Here is a 16,606-nt window from a genome sequence, read left to right on the forward strand (position 1 = left end):
CACGGAGAAGAAGAGCTTCCTCCTGAGCTTGAAGTTAAGCTACAGCTCCTGACTGAAAAAAAAACAAAAACCTCCCGACTAGCATCACGGAAACACACAGATGTTTGAAGCGCCTAGAAAGCGATCTTTATCTCCATCCCGAAGAACTGCTCCGACAAGAAACCACAAAGAAAACACAAAATATATATACAGTATATATATATATTATAAATAAAGTTTATTAAAAACAATCCTAGTGTAAGTGCAGTCAGACTCTTATTAAACTCTCCTTCACATCTTTTTTTCACCTAATGATGTTTGACACAGGTCGGTGGTTAGAGAGGAGATTATCTAGAATTTTGGACCACAGCCTATATCTGGGCTGTTCCTTCTCCGCTCAGTTATGTGATTTCTTGAGAGTTGCTCTTAAAAGTGACTCAGGGCTGCAATGGAAAAGTCAAAATAATCTCCTCTCTAATCACTCCTCAACCTCGATGGAAAACATCAGGAGGTGAAGGAAAGAAGAGAATTGTGTGTGTCATTTCTCCTTTCCTTTCATAAAGGAAGCTCCAGTGTTTCTATGCTAAAGGAGACGAGATGGGAAGCTCCTTTCCTTATCATTTAGAGAAGTGCACCAGTTCTTATGGCTGCTGCTCAGATACTTCAACTCATTTCACTCAGTTTGAACCTTCCTTTTCGAGCGCAGCCCTACACCTGGCTGTTGGTGGGAGGAAGTCACTGATAGAGGTGTCTCATTGCTCACACACACAACAACTTTTAGACTCTTCTGTAGTGTCAGTCTCACTGAGGTTTGATAAATCCAGGTCCTAGTCTTGATTGTTTCAGACCTTTCCAACATCAGAGGAATAAAACTCAGAGGAAATGATGCTGCATGTGTAGAACAAACCCTACGCCTTGTTGGAAAACAAACATGCATATAATTATATATTTGTTATGTTGGGTTCCAGGGTTGCTCATCGAGAATGTCTTCTGTCCATTCAATTGGTTGCAGCCTGCACACAGAGCATGACGCTGGCTTTCTATAAAGAGCCGCAGTCGCTTCAATAATACAGGAAGTGAAACAACAACTTCCTGGAAAACAGTACATCTTCAGTGGTGAGCTCATGCTGCCCTGGTGGGTGTAACCTAAAGGTCCAACTAATGAAGTCATCATGTTTTTTTGATGTTTTTTTTTTAACTGGTATTTTTTTATTTTTCATTATTATATCTACTCTTGCTTTGCCCTCAACGATTTTCAGGTTTAAATAACGACTTAGTAATACTTATTCAAATGAAAACAGCAAACAAAAATTCTAATTTTATTGTAAGCCCAGAAGATGTTGTATTGAAGGACGATGTCTCTGCATCCTGACAAAGTTGTCCAAAACCAGCTGGCTCTCCTGGAGGCCGTGAAGGTTGTAGCGACAGGCATGAAAGACGTTAATAAAACAGTGAAACCATTATTCAATATCTATATAACTAATAAAAAATTACATGTTTTGAAGTGTTGTGTGTTCAATTTGCTTGAGAACGATGTAGATATGCTCCAGAAACACTGCGCTAGCCTGCAGCTGCATTAGTGGCTTCAATGTAGGATCATATTAAAGTGTCCAACATGGAGAAGCCTGGGATTTCATAACGGCAGCATTTCGACATCGGCATTTAAACCGAAGGTCAGAGACGCTGCATTTAATCATGATGAGTCTGAACAGAAAACGTTGACGAATCCTGGATTTGTGCGTAAAACTTTGGTCCACACTGTTTGTGAATGAGGCCCGCTGTGACTGAAATGCAGTTGGAGGTGGTCTGGTTCACACTCTGTGGCCCAGAGCTCATGACCACAGGTGAGGATCGGAAGGAAGATTGACCGGTAAAACGAAAGCTTTGCCTTCAGTCTCAGCTCCCTCTTCACCACAACGGACCGGTACAACACCCGCTTCACTGCTGCCGCCGCACTAATCCACCTGTGGATCTCCCGCTCCATTCTACCCTCACTCATGAACAACACCCCAAGATACTGTATTTCAGCTCCTTCACTTGGGGCAGAAACTCCTCCCACTGGAAGTTCTGTAAGCACATCTACAAAACCAACTGCCAACTGGCAGCAGGCCTCGGGGTAGACCCACAACTCGCTGAAGAGATTATACTATATATCTCATCTGGTCTGGGAATGCCTCGAGATCCCTCAGGAGCAGCTGTAAAACGTTACTGGGGAGAGGGATATCTGGACTACTTTGCTCGACCTGCTGCCACCGAAACCCGACCTCAGATGAGCGGAAGAAAATAGATACATGTTCATATTCAGTCTGGAAAAGACGTTGTGGTGAGGAGAAGTTTGGAGCTGGTGTCACAAGTGTAGCCACTACCAAAAACACTACCACAGAGCAGCTGGAGCTGACCAGTCACTGTACTTGTGGTGTCCCCACACACTGGCTCCAGACCCTCTCTTCACAGAGACGAACAGCAGCAGAGAGGAACACAAACTTCCTCTTCTTCCTGTCCTTTTCCAAGCCTGAGTAACAAGTATTCACTGCTACAACTGTGGAGACTTTACCAAAGCCAATCAATGTTTATGTTGAGAAGCCGACAAGAGGCTTGAACGAGCATTTTATTTCCATGTCTATCTTTCCACTTAGCTCAGACTCGACCAAAGAACTGCCCAGGGCCAACACAGCTACAATTATCATCAAACAAACCGCAGCTCATCGCTGACCCTCCCCTCGTGGGTCGACGGAGGCCGGCACCAACAAAGACAATTGGCAAAACAAGCTAAATTTTTAATCAGTCCCAAGAACACAGAGAGCCTCCCAACAGTGACAGATCTCAATGCTGTCAGAGGAACACAGAGCACAGACAGAGTGAATAGGAGAACACAGGCTCAGTGATCAAAAGGCAACCAGCCAGGCACAGCCCCACACCACCACAGATAAGACTCAGTGATGCAACCGTCCAACGTGAGAGCTCATTCAGAGTAATAATGTGATTACTGTAGAGCAGAGGCTGCTGCTTTCCTGTGGCTGGAGACTGAACAATACAGACACTGTTAGCCTCTGTTTCCTGAGACAGTAAATCTGTTATATCAACTCATCCTGATGGCAGTGTCAGGTTATAGTGTCCGTGATACCTGAGTGAATATGATTGGATATTACTAGCTACAATGCTGTGAATGAGCCACTCATTGTAAAGCAAACTGCACATAGCTGGAGCCAGCTTTAATACGCTTCATTTCATTCTCTCTACATCAGGGGGCCAGTTTTGCCAACCACTGCTCTTCAGTGTCTGTGCTCCAGTTAGTAAAAGCCAAAAGATCATTTTAACAAGGGCTGAACGATATGCAAAAAAAAATCATATTACGATTAGTTAGGCAGATGTTGCTATTGCAATATGAGTCAGATTTCCATGTGAATGTACTATGTCGTTTTTCATTCAATTTTCACTTAAAAAAATATAAAAAATGATGATGATGTGATTTTTGCTGGGGATTCTACCAAACAAGCATGGCAGGCCAGAGCATCTCTGTAGCACCACAATACTTATCGGGGTCTTTAAACAGCGACGGCGACGGCGACAGTGTGATGCAGTGATGTAAATTCTGTTTTAAAACTTCCTACCGTCACAGCCCAACTGTCTGTTTGCTGTACCCTGTGATATGTTAAAGAGTCAGCAGGTGTTTCTGTCATATGTGACACTGTCATTTTGTTTATACTCAGTTATACTGTTAGTATTTGTTAAAGATACCTGCTAATTTAACAGATTTTTCCAGTTAGGTTGTTGCCGGCAGCGCTCAAGATACTGAGACGCGACAAGGGTAAGTACTGAGCCAGGCTCATGTTCCAGTAGGTTTTGGGGGTTGGGAGATGGGGGTGGGGGGACGTTACCCCCTTTGTTTACAAAAAGACCAAATGCACAAACTGTTGTTAACCTCCATCCTCCCTCTCCAGCCCACAACCTGACTGTGCTGTGTGTTGATGAAACCATGACGCTGTCCGTGGTGCTGAAGGAACAGACGGATTTGGAGGAGGTTAACGGTTTAAACCACTATTGTTGGTGAATCTTGAAATTTCTGATTTAATGGTAAATCAATTCATGGTGCACTTTTAGAAAAAAAAAAAAGACTTTCCTGGATTTCCCCATTGTGAGTCACTTCAATAGTGAGGATCAGGTGACTTTACTGAAACAGCAGATTGTGGTCTGTGTCACAGAAACTAACTCAGCTGCGACGTGGCAGTGGCTTTTAGGAAATTCTCCAACTATCAATAAAATATTCAAGGAGCTGTTAACTTTTTATACAGAAGCTCCGTTTTTCTACACTTCTTATGTCACATGCAAAAAAAAAGACAGTGTGACCACATGAAATATAAAACAGTGTGTTATTTCTCCTCACACACATACACAGCACACAAACACACACACACACACACACACACAGACACAATATATTCACAGTCTGATGGAAAGGACCAGATCAGTGCAGATTATAGCTGATCAGCTGATTATTAAAATGAATTCCATTTTACAGTGGGGGTGTGCTATGGCCTACCTTGAAGCTGTTCAATAAGAGTCCAGGCCATTCGAGAACCTTGAGCATCAAATACAACGTGACCCTGAAAGAGAAACACAGAGTTAACCCCCCCTCCATCCTTCCCACTGGGCCCCTCTCTGACTCCTCTGGCTTTTCCACTTACTGAGACTCCTTCGAAGGAGCTGGTGTTCATGGCTCGGTAGATCTCTGCGGTGATATCTCGGTTGTTGTAGTTGAAATCTTCTAGCCGGTGACCCTTGGCCTTTAGGGGCCCCACAGTCTTGTTGAGGGCCAGGGCCAGGGCCCACACAGCGTCATAGGCCAGTGGGGCCTCCTGGAAGCCGCCCGTCTCCTCTGGATTTTTGCCCCCGAGTTTAGACATCAGCTGGGCAAGAAACTCCTGAGAGGTCTGGGGAGGAGAGGACATGACGAGGGGTGGTTACACATGGATGAAGATCTGGATCTGGATCAGCTGGTCTGAATGTGTCGACGGCACATCAGAACATTCACAGTTGCTACTGATATTAATGGACTCAGAGGTGAGTTGTTGTCCTTCCTGAGACTGAATAGGAACCTTCATGAATATCTCAAAAGCTACTGGGGCAGGTCTGTTTATTGACTTACTCTACTTTTGTGTAATCTTTGTGGATTGGGCCATCAGTTCTATCAGTCATGATAATATTCACTCACCCAGCAGTATCACTAAAAATACTGCAGGTCCAATAATTTGACAAACATGAGAAGTCAGACAGTTAAACAGGTTGTAAAAAAAAAGAAGTAAGTAAGAAGTAATTATTCAAATGTGAATTACATTGCACACTCAAAGCTGTTCATGATATTTGTACAGACATCGACAGGAGTTGCTATTGTAGCTTGAAAGAGGAGTTAAAGTCCCGCCTACTCTCTCAACTCCACACAGCAGCGCAATCACTGTGAGCAGTGGACTTGATCGTCAGATTGTCGGCTTCTGAAGGTTATTAAAGTTACTGGTCACAGCCCAGTTCTGATGTAGGAATGGTATGAAAGAGAGGGAAGTCTTTGACACTGTTCGACCATCTGACAAGCTTTTAATTTGAAGAAAACTGACGCCATGAAGCACATTAAAATGATTTGCTTATGGTTTGATCACGGCTTAAAAAGCATATGCTTTGTTAAGGTTTTGGAATATCCGCCAGTCCGTCTGTTGGTCACAAACAGGAAATGAACAGCGGTCATGTCACAGTACCTCTGCCTTTTCTCCTGTCAGACAAGAGTCATACTCAATACTCTAGTCAACTCATACTAGCACAAGAGGATGCTTGTCACCGAGCACTTTATTAGGAACACCTGCTTATTCATGCAGTGGACACAGACTCACCAACACTGGACAGGTCTGCTCTGAATGTTTCAGTCTATCTGAGTATTGTTGCTGAACATGTTCATCCTTCATGACCACAGTTCACCATCTTCTAATGGCTCCTTCCAGCAGGATCATGCTCCATGTCACAAACTGCTTTCATCAACATGACAGTGAGTTCAGTGAACTTCAGTGCCCCCCCCAGTCACCAGACCTGGATCCAGTAGAACACCTTTGGGATGTGGTAGAACAGGAGATTGGCAGCTTGAATGTGCAGCTGACTAAATAAAAGATGGTGTAACAACATAATTAGGCCTCTTTCCATGTATTATGTCGATAAGCCACTGCTAAAGTTCAGATGCGACAGATGTGGCCTCCATTTGTCTGCATTTAGAAACACAACCAGTGCTTCCTGTCCAGTGTCTCACAATCAGGCAGGTCAGTTAGTTTGAGTCTCCGTGAGGCTTTAGGCAGGAGCTCACAGTGATGCCGAGACCACCTCAGTTGGGGATGAGGCTCAGGTCCAGTCCTCCAAAGGCCACACCTCCAACAGCCTTAGTGAGATGGTAAATGTATCACATCCACAACTTCAGATGAACTCATTCTGTCCATTCCTGTTTACTGAACTCTCTTCTGAACCTGTCCAGTATCTGTTCCCGCCTTCTCCAGTCACATGATCCCTCTGCACCTACCACCTACTGTAGCTGCTCGCCTGCCCCTACTTCCTGTAACACCGGCCCTTTTCAGTCTTTGCCTTGTCAGCCGTCTTCTTCTAACAACGCAGAGCAGCAGCTGTAGATGGTTTCAGCTCAGAGGGCCCCCCTGCTGGACAGTCTTTAGCTCTGTGTTCCCTCATAAGAAAATAATTTATTTTTACCCTTTAATCTAAAAGCTGTGTGGTGCGCCCATGATGCATTTGCCTATTTGCACTGAACCTTCATTACGGGTTCATAAGTTCTGCCACCCAGTTGCCTTAATTATCACAAATTAGAGGTGTTAAACAATTGGGCTGACCTTCACACAGTTATGAAAGGGTTTGCAGTCATGCTGTATAATGATGCATGATGGCAGGCTTATGGGGGGGGTTGGGGGGGGGGCAAAGGACAGACAGTTTCTTCGCTGTGAGTTGAATCCATTATGTTGTTATCACAGGTTAGAAAAATGAAAGCGTGTGGGGACGAGCCCCCTGAACCTGTGGCCCCTGACACTCTCTGGGTGACAACCTTCACATCACACCTTCACTGTTTATTGATTTTTGATTGTTTTTTATGAGGGCTCTTACACTGGGAGCTCCTACAGCACATACTGCTGCTGGGACATACCCACACTCCACACTCCACACGCCAAAGACAACAGGCTTCATCTGTGTCTTAACAAACACACCAGTTATCAGTGAGAAATTTCTCTTTTAGAGTTTAAGGCCAAAGATAACATTGTGTCAAAAACACGGCCTCCTCATTTCTTTTAAAGCTCAATCTTTTCTTCTTCTTCTGTAAGAAGATATATTTGTGGTTTTAAGAACCAAAAACCATCTCAGTGTAGTTTTACATCTCCTCTCTCAGGCTTCTCTCTGGAGCTCTAGTAACAACAGGTCGGTGAGCCAATCAGAAGAGAGGAGACTCTGAGGCTATACACTATTATTATTATTTCATTTGCCTTTTGTGAGGCCAGTGAGCGTATATGACGTTGTATACAGGAGAGAAGTCGCTGACTCGCTCCTTCGCAAACTCTTTTACCTGCTTCCACCAAACTTCCCTCAAACCAGAAAACTGCGTGCGCCATCTTGTGAATCCACCATTCCCAGCCTGTCAGCTCCTGTGACACCTGCGCCTGAAGTGAAGACAATTATCACCTTCATTTCAGACTGTCTCATGGGGTACAGCCTTTGAAAACCTCCTCAGTTTAATTATTAAGAGCTATTAAAAACCCTCATCTGTCATCGTTTATTACAAAGGGCCGATAGAAAAACACACTGTGCCAATCTGCAGTATGCTGTCTTTAGTTTGAAGAAAAGCAACAGTTCTCAGCTCACAGAAAATATCCAATACACGTCAGCCAAGCAGGACTGGAACTGCAGTGAGCCGTGGTGTTGTGTACAGTGAAAAAAACAGTTGTACTGAGTCTATTAATTATTCATGGGAGTGTTTTTGCCGTAACATACAATAAACCAATCACAGTGCATCTCCAATTCCCTTTAAAAACCACACACTTCCACCTGGGCGTACTGGAATGACACAGTGTTTCACACAAAGTTACATTCTATTTGCAGTTAGTTGATCACATATTGTGACTGACCACTGAGACCAGTCCTGACCAGTGAGTCCAGTCCAGATCAGTGAGTCCAGTCCAGATCAGTGAGACCAGTCCAGATCAGTGAGACCAGTCCAGATCAATGAGACCAGTCCAGATCAGTGAGTCCAGTCCTGACACATGCAGCAGGTCTGTGACTCTGAGGGGTAAAGAAGCTCTAAAGTGAGGTAACGGCACAAATCAGGTCAGAAATATTTGATGTGATATGATGAGAAGTGTGAATAAATCATTATGAAACTGTGAACAAATTAAAGTGAAGACTGTGGAACACTGGAGGATTTAGCAGGTAGTAAGAAAGAAGCTTCTCTGCAGTCTCATGCCATGACGCATGGCAGTGTTGTACAACACACAGCGTTTCACCGAGAAGCTCCAACCTTCTGTGGCTGTGTTGTAATGATCCACCTGACTTATCCCAACATCTGAAGCACATTTTCAGCTCACTGTGCTTTGTGCGTAACAGACATGTTGTGCACCTGCCCGTGTAGGTGCATATTACTCTCTTGACAATGCTCCTTAAAATAACAGTGAAATACTGAACCACTGACTTCAGACCAGGTTTTTGCTGGTCAGTCACTTTCCGCTGCCTCAAGATAACAATGTGCCAACAATGTTCCTGACCTCACCTCATTTTAAGACCAACACGCCCATAGGTCCACAGACGGGTGGAAGTGTATTTGCTATTTAAACAACGCAGGCGCTGGACGGCAGCTAAAATGTACATCCTGTCAAAGCAGACTTTACCCCTGTACCAAAATCTACTGGAAATAGATATACTGAGCACAGTCCTGTTCCCCAGACAATGAGCACCGAGTCTTTTTGGACCCTACCTCTCTCTCTGAGGACAAATTGTCAAAAATTCACAAAATATATCTCATGAGATCAGAAGATTTCCATGTGCACTGCTCATCAAAGACCAGATGGGCTGCTGCATTCTGGACCATCTGTATTGGTTTCACTGTGCACAAAGGAAGGCCTGCCAGAGGAGCACTGCAGTAGTCGAGGAGAGAGAGAACCATGGCCTGGACTAAGAGTACTGAGCCAAGTAAGACCAGATTTTTCTGATGTTGTATAGAGCAAAGAGACACGACCGGGAGAAGATGCAACATGGTCAGAGAAGGAGAACTGATCAGCAGACATGATATCGAACGTTAGGCTAACGTTAAAGTCTGCGTTAACTCAATTCACAATGTCGACTTTCCACGTCCACCACAGCCTGTTTACCTTTGCAGAGTTAAAGCCCCGCCCTCACCTGAGGAAGCAGCGATGACGGGATGAGGAGCTGTAAAACCTGTTGCTGTGTTGAAATGATTGACATCTGACAGTTATTCCCGTTTCACATTTGGAGGACTGAACCCAGCACTATGATTAGTCGAACTCTTCTTCGTCTTTTTCTCAGCAGACTAAACACTGATGTCCCCTGCTGTTTGACAGGAGTACTGCAGGTATATGACAAATCTTGTGTACAACAAATACTTTGATGTAAACATGCCAACAGGTGGGCAGGTCTGCACACACAGACACACACACACACAAACACAAATGTGTTTGTCCTGTTTTGTTTTGTTTGTATGTTCCTCAGTGTCACTTTTAACGTCATTTTTACTGTTCACTCAGTTTTACTGTGGAGCACTTTGAAACTCTGCCTAGACAAGTTCTTTATAAATAAGTCATAACTGCCTGCCAACCATGAAAGCAGCAGTACTGTTACTGTGTTGTTTATTCCATCAAACTCTTTTTTATTTACCGTCTGCCTGAAGTCTCACGGACATCAAGGATAATTTCAAGACCATCGAGCATGTTTCAGGACCAGGACCAGGACCCAGTTCAGGACCGCTGTGAGGCAGGTCCACAGGAACAAAAGAAGTATTTGATCACAGCTATGTTGGTTCAGACGCTGACAGAAGTATCTGAAGAACGTCCAGAACATCAGCCTGCAGCTGCTAGCTGTGGGCCCAGACATGTGACTTTTATTTCTGACTGTTCCTAAGGGATTCACATAACCTTCACTGGTTCCCTGTCACATGTAGAACTGACGGTTCTGGTCCTGCACAGTTATTTTCCTGCTGGTTCCCTACAATCTGCCCTCACCTCATCACTGACAGCTGCAGGAACTTAAACACCTGTAACCTGGGGCTTCTCATAACCTCAGCTTTGAACAACTTCCTGGTTCTTCCATGTTCTCACTGTGTTTTACAAATCAGAACTTTCTGACAGTAATGAAAGACACTGCAGGCAGGGTGAGCAGGGTGGCCAAACCTGTCTCCTAAAAATGATGTTTCTATACAACTAAACTGCAACAGTAAAATACAATACATGACAGTTATAATTCATTATCATGTTGTATTCACCAATGGTAGTGGAGGCTGATGACACCCAATCAGGGAGCGACTGCAGGTGTCAACACTGTTGTTTCCAAAGGTCTCAGTTTCTCTCTTTCCAGACTGCAACACAACCCCAGAGTTTTCAAAATAAAACAGGTCCAGCAGCGTTTCTGAAAGTCAGTTTTATGGGGCTGGAAGACTCCGGAGTAATGCAGACCCAGCCAGATTTGGCACACACTTTTGCCCAAAGCAACTTTTTTTTCTGTCCATCAACCACCAACTCAAGGAAGAGAAGCACAAGCCATCCCATTCTGAGCTCTGTGTGCTGTCACTACAAAGACTAGCATACATAAAATGCATTATTTCAGTGGTCATCTCACTGTCGTTCAGAGTTCAGGCTAGAGGAAGCCTGATCTAGTCTGTGCAGACACGGAGTGGAGGATGAAAAGAAGAGGCAGCGACCTGTTTTTCCTCCAATGATGTCTGAGCCACTGTCACTTCAACAAACTTTGATCAATAAAGTGCTCCCCTGCTCACTCACACACAACCTTCAGACAGCAGGTCTGAACGCTAATAAAAGTCTGTCCTCTGTGTGTCAGGCAATGTTAGTGTCTGCACCGGTATACACAGCAGTGTCCTGGAAACACAGCAAGCAGAAAAACACTGAGCTTCTCCACCATTTATTAAACAACAGATACAGTTTACAATCCCTGCAGCAAACACACTGTAAAATGAGCCTTTCTTCACGTGTTACTTTTACTTTAATTAGCTTACCTTGTGCATTTCTCTGTGGACTGAGCACTTATAGAACATAGACCTCAAACAACACATGGACATCTACCTTTTTTTTACTGATTTTACTGATCACTTGTAAAGCCCTGAGCAACATAACAGAAATGTTAACTCCATATGAGGCAGCTAGCAGCCTTAGCTTCTCGGGTGGGGCCCTTCTGGCTGTTCCAAAGTCAAGGCGTAAATCTAAAGGTGACCATAATTATGCCACCAGGACCCCTCCACTGTGGAATGACATGCCAGAGGAGACAAGGCAGAGTCAGTGAACTTCTTTCAAATCACTTAACAATACTACAATACTTATTATAGATCTACTTTGATGTGATGTCGTCTTTTAATTGTTTTTTATTGCTTTTGTACTTGTTCTATTCTCTTCAATTGTTTTTATTTATATTGAATTATATTGTTGTCTTCTCTCATCAACTTTACCTCATACCCCCTTATGTTGTTGTATTGTTGTTGTATTGTTGTTGTTGTTGATGTTGTTTCTGTTGTTGTTATATTGTTGGTTTGTTGTTATGCTGTTGTTACATTGTTGCTACATTGCTGTTACGTTGTTATGTTGTTGTTATGTTGTTACGTTGTTATGTTGTTGTTATATTGTTGTTATATTGTTGCTACATTGTTGCTACATTGCTGTTACGTTGTTATGTTGTTGTTATGTTGTTACGTTGTCTTCTGAGCCTTGTGCCTGAGGCTTTTGCTTTGTTGTCGGGGCACTTTGTAAACTTTGTTTTTAAAGTGCTGTATAAATAAAGTTATCATTATTATTATTGTTCCCTACTCAAGCCGATTGCTGTACTATAGTATCAATACAGTGAAACTTCATTCTATGTAATCTTTGAAACATAGTGGATCCAGGTAAAACATGTTATCTTTGTTTTTAGAAATTAGTTTTATTTTTTTTACATATGACATATTGACATATTTTAAAAGTCTATAGCCATGGAGGAACCATACTGCACTACAGATAATCCTGACGCAGCAATGCTTTTTAAAATGAGTAGAAAGCTTTTTTTGCTGCCTCAGCGAAATATAAAAACTAATCATAAATCATAAATTCCCAGTAGCCTCTGCAGGTGCAGGTCATTCTGTTGAGCATGTTGTAAGGTAACATCTGTCTTACCAGGTTGGAGGCTCCTCGCACCGTCTCTGGGTTGAGCATGACGATCTCAGTGGTCACATGACCCTCGACAGCCTCTGTCATCTGCTCCACGGTGCAGTTGATGGACGGGTCCTTGATCTTAAACCAGTTGTCTGCGTACCAGCCGATGAGGAACCACACATACTTTTTGCCATACAGCTTCTCCTTGTAGACCTGCAGAGGGAGGACAAGAGGAAGGAGAAGGACATGATGAAGGAGCAGCTGCTGCATCACTTCTGTCACTATCTGTTCAGTAATATTTGATATAGTGATGGACAGGTGAACATCCACCATGTCCCTTCAGACAATCTGACTGACATGTAGCTGATAATGCGGTTGTTGAAGCATCCAAATAAAACACACTCTTGTTTCTCTTTTTTGAATACAGCGGAAGTGTTGCCCACGCTGGGTTGGTCCTGGTCTTGGACTTAGAAGACTCCTGGACCTCCTGTCCTGGACCTACTCAAATGTACAATATCACAGTTCTACCACATTTTAAATGGGGTTTTCTAGAGCAGATGGGTTTCAAATCAACATAGACAGAATCACAGGGTTCTATCTGACTGAACCACATGCTCTGTTTTAAAACACTACATTAAGGTTCCATGTAGAACTTTTAAGTGAGAGGTTCCCCATTTCATTTGTGTTCTGCATGTGCACAAGAATAGCTCTCTATACACAGACACGAGCACGTAATCATCTCACTGTATGTTCAGACTGAAAGTTGCGAGACTGTCAAAGTGACAGGAATTTATTCATTTTCTACGCGAGCCTGTGTCTCTTGGCGGTGAACAGCGGCATGCCAGTTGGCGGCATCTCAAGGGCGGTGTGGGCAACTTTATGGTAATGAGCTATGATGGGGTTTGGTGGCAACCAATCAGAATGTAGAATTGCTGCACTCTGGAGAACACTAGAGAACACAACCATGTAAACTATGGTTCTTATCAAACTTTTGCTGCCAAGCACATCTACGATGTGTCCCTGTTTGTTTACAGGGACTTAAATAAAAAATCACTTCCTTGTGGTTGTTTTCTCCACCGAATTACGCCAAGTTACAGGAAATACGGTCACAGTCTCTGAGTTACAGCATTGGATAATGGCCAGAAGTGTTTTTGCAGAACACTATGATGTCACAGTGAAGTTTACCTTTGACTGTTTAGATATAAAGTTGCATCACTTCATTTTATCCTTATAGACCTTTGAGTTATATTGTGTCATAATCAGTGTATGAATTAATGAGTTATGGCCAAAAACATGTTTTGTGAGGTCTCTGACAACCAAATTCTAATCAGTTCATCCCTAAGTCCAAATGGATGTTTGTTCCAAATATGAATAAAACTATTTTGATATATTTTGTGAAAACAGGAGGGAATTTCATGCTAACTAGCGCCCTAGCATGCAAAACAGTGTTGCTTCACTACTTGATGCGAATCAGTCGCTAATTGAAAACATGAGTGTTTGCATGAACAAGATTCCTGAACAAACCTGCTAGTTGTGGATGAAAAAATCTTTCTTTATCTATAAAAAACAGACATGTTTTTATTACTTTAAATTCATGCCAGCCAAGTCTGTCATAAATGAAATATACAATACCTCACAGAAGACCTTCCTGGCCTCCGTCTCGTAGAACAGGCCGACAATAATTCGGGCATCTTGGCGCTTGGAGATGGAAAAGAAAAGGACAGAGTCACACAGGGGGTGGGGATGAAAAGCACGAGTTAAAGGCCCTGCAGCGTGGATACAGGAACACCGGAGCCAACTCTCCTCCCAGCTCTGCAGCACACAGCGGTACACTTCCTCTCCACTGGGTTACATTCATGCTGTTACCATGGTTTCTTCTGCAATGGCCAATTAATCTTGCACACCAAAAACTAGGCTGACATGCTGGGCAAGGTCATTGTAGAGTGTGTGTGTGTGTGTGTGTGTGTGTGTGTGTGTGTGTGAGCGAGGAAGGAAGCACGTCAGGCTGACACAGGTGGAGGAAGGGAAGTAGGTGGAGGGCTGAAAGATCCCTGTACTTTCATTAAACACTATGTGCAGATATTTGCAGCTAAACCCATGGCACACAAAGAAAATAAAACCCCAAAACTACAACAACAAAAAAGAGCAGCTTAGCACAGACCTTTACCTGGAGCAGTGTGTCATGGCGTGTCTTATTTTTCCCACACTGTTGTAGTGATGCAGTTAGAGGCTGTCCTGAAACTAAACTCTGCTATTTCTCATATTAATGGGGGTTTCCTGCTTCAATTTTTCTTTAAAGCAACTGGTGCATTTACCTGCTTTCCCTCTGAGAAGAGGGAGATAAGATGATGGAGTCAAGACGTGGTTAGCCTAGCTTAGCTTAGCTTATTAACACACTGTGTCTCGTTTGGCAGAGTTGTGTGCTGGAACTATTTGTTGACCAACAGCAGCTGCAGTGCAGGTTGTGTGCAGCTTCCTGAAGTCTTGTTGTCACGGTGAGCATGTCAGGTACAGTGCTGAGACCAAGACTAAAACCTGCGCACACTAAATGGAACACTGAGCGGATAGACACACTGCTGCTCATCAAGCGCACAACTTCCCCTAAAAACAAGCTGTTGTTTTTATAGTTTTGTTCTCTATTTTTGACAGAGCCAGGCTAGCTAGTTTCCCGTATGTATGCTGTGCTAAGATAACCACATGCAGGCACAAGACTGAAACAAAGTGAATAACCATGTTATCTTCGCAGTGCCTGACTCCGCCCCTAACTCCGAGTTAATCCAAACATTGGCAAAGAGGTGGAGCGTGTGGCAAACATACCCTCCCGTTAGCATAGTTACCACAGCTGGGCATCATGGCGTCTTGCTTGAAAGCTAACCCAATTCATTTGTTGGCTAATTAGCTAGTTTACGAGCTAAGCTAACAAGCCAGGTATGGTGAGTATGAGATATCTGCTAATTTGTGCTAACATATAAATAAATGAATACTAGAAAATAACCCCAAAAACCAGGAGCACAGACATTTTCATATTCTGTTGGTCAGTTAACCACCAACAAGTTAAATTATCTGTCTGATATTTAATGAAAAATCCCCCAAAAGGACCAGCACCTCCAATAACAGTAAAACACACTCACTCCCCACATCCTGCAGGTCTGTGGCTTCAACAGTGTGAACCTCACATGCAGTAAAAACTAGTGGATTTGGGCCCTCTGAGCTATAGAGATACAGTGCCTTGCTGAATGACTCTACATGGAGTCTGGCAACGGTCCACTGGCCTGACAAAGCCTGACTGACTGGTCTCTGGTCTGTGTGAGAAGGGAATACTGGGATACGGCACCTTGAGGTTTTTGACGGCCACAGCAGGGTCAGTGAGGAAACTCTGACGAACACTGATTTCAATCCCCGCCTCTTTCACCCTCTCCTCCAGATCATCCAGGGTCTGTAAAATACACACACACACACACACACACACACACACACACACACACACACACACACACATACACACACATACACACACACACACACACACAATGATGAGCACGCAGAAGACAAGAGAAAAAGAGAGACAGCAACCAAAACAGGAGTGAGCAGAGATAATGGAATGGTAGGTCGCGAAAAGATATTCAAAGAACAGCAAACAGCAATTGAAGCAGGAGCATGGAAGTGAGGGGGAAGATGAGTCGGTGGTTTGGACAGATGATAGTGGGTGTGTGGGTGATGATAACAACAAACAGATAAAACAGCAGGTGACAAGACAGAGGGAGAGAGGAACTAGGTGAGGGGAGCTAGATGTAATAGAAGATGGGGTAGATAAGGGAGGAGACAGACGTAGCAAATGAGAAGACACAATTTTTTTCGCCATCTTTGTCTGTGAAGGCAAATCACTGTTGAAAACAGCCTTCTCAGGTGGTCTACTTAAAGTAAACGTGCTATTTTATGTTATTTTCTGTGACATTAATTTGAGCTGAGGTGAAGGAAAGCAGTCACAGCAGGATACTTAGAAAGCTTATACAAATATATATATATATATATATATATATAAATATATATATATATATATATATATACTTTTTACTCACATGGCAGTGTTATCACCATATCCATGATATCCATCTTCACACCTTTTAACTCATCATCATCTGCTGCCTAAGAACTGTACACACCATATCCATCTCTCGTTCTCCAGTTGAAGTGTTTCTACATTGTTTATTCATCCCAGACACCCAAAGAGTCAACTCTAT

The 16,606-nt window shown here is 43.4% G+C and overlaps 1 protein-coding gene across 1 annotated transcript in view; it reads right to left on the bottom strand.

Annotated features, from left to right (window-relative positions):
• Positions 1-16,606, bottom strand: part of gabbr1 (gamma-aminobutyric acid type B receptor subunit 1) — a 76,809-nt gene that overhangs the window by 42,183 nt on the left and 18,020 nt on the right. The window contains exons 4-8 of the mRNA XM_022744101.1: positions 15,700-15,801; positions 13,998-14,063; positions 12,387-12,578; positions 4,665-4,910; positions 4,520-4,583 (exon numbers count right to left, since the gene is read on the bottom strand). Of these exons, the coding sequence (XP_022599822.1) occupies positions 4,520-4,583; positions 4,665-4,910; positions 12,387-12,578; positions 13,998-14,063; positions 15,700-15,801 (670 nt within the window). The remainder of the gene's footprint in view (positions 1-4,519; positions 4,584-4,664; positions 4,911-12,386; positions 12,579-13,997; positions 14,064-15,699; positions 15,802-16,606) is intronic.

The sequence above is a fragment of the Seriola dumerili genome, unplaced genomic scaffold (assembly GCF_002260705.1).
Source record: "Seriola dumerili isolate Sdu_G_001 unplaced genomic scaffold, Sdu_1.0 BDQW01000078.1, whole genome shotgun sequence".
Classification (NCBI taxonomy): Eukaryota; Metazoa; Chordata; class Actinopteri; order Carangiformes; family Carangidae; genus Seriola; species Seriola dumerili.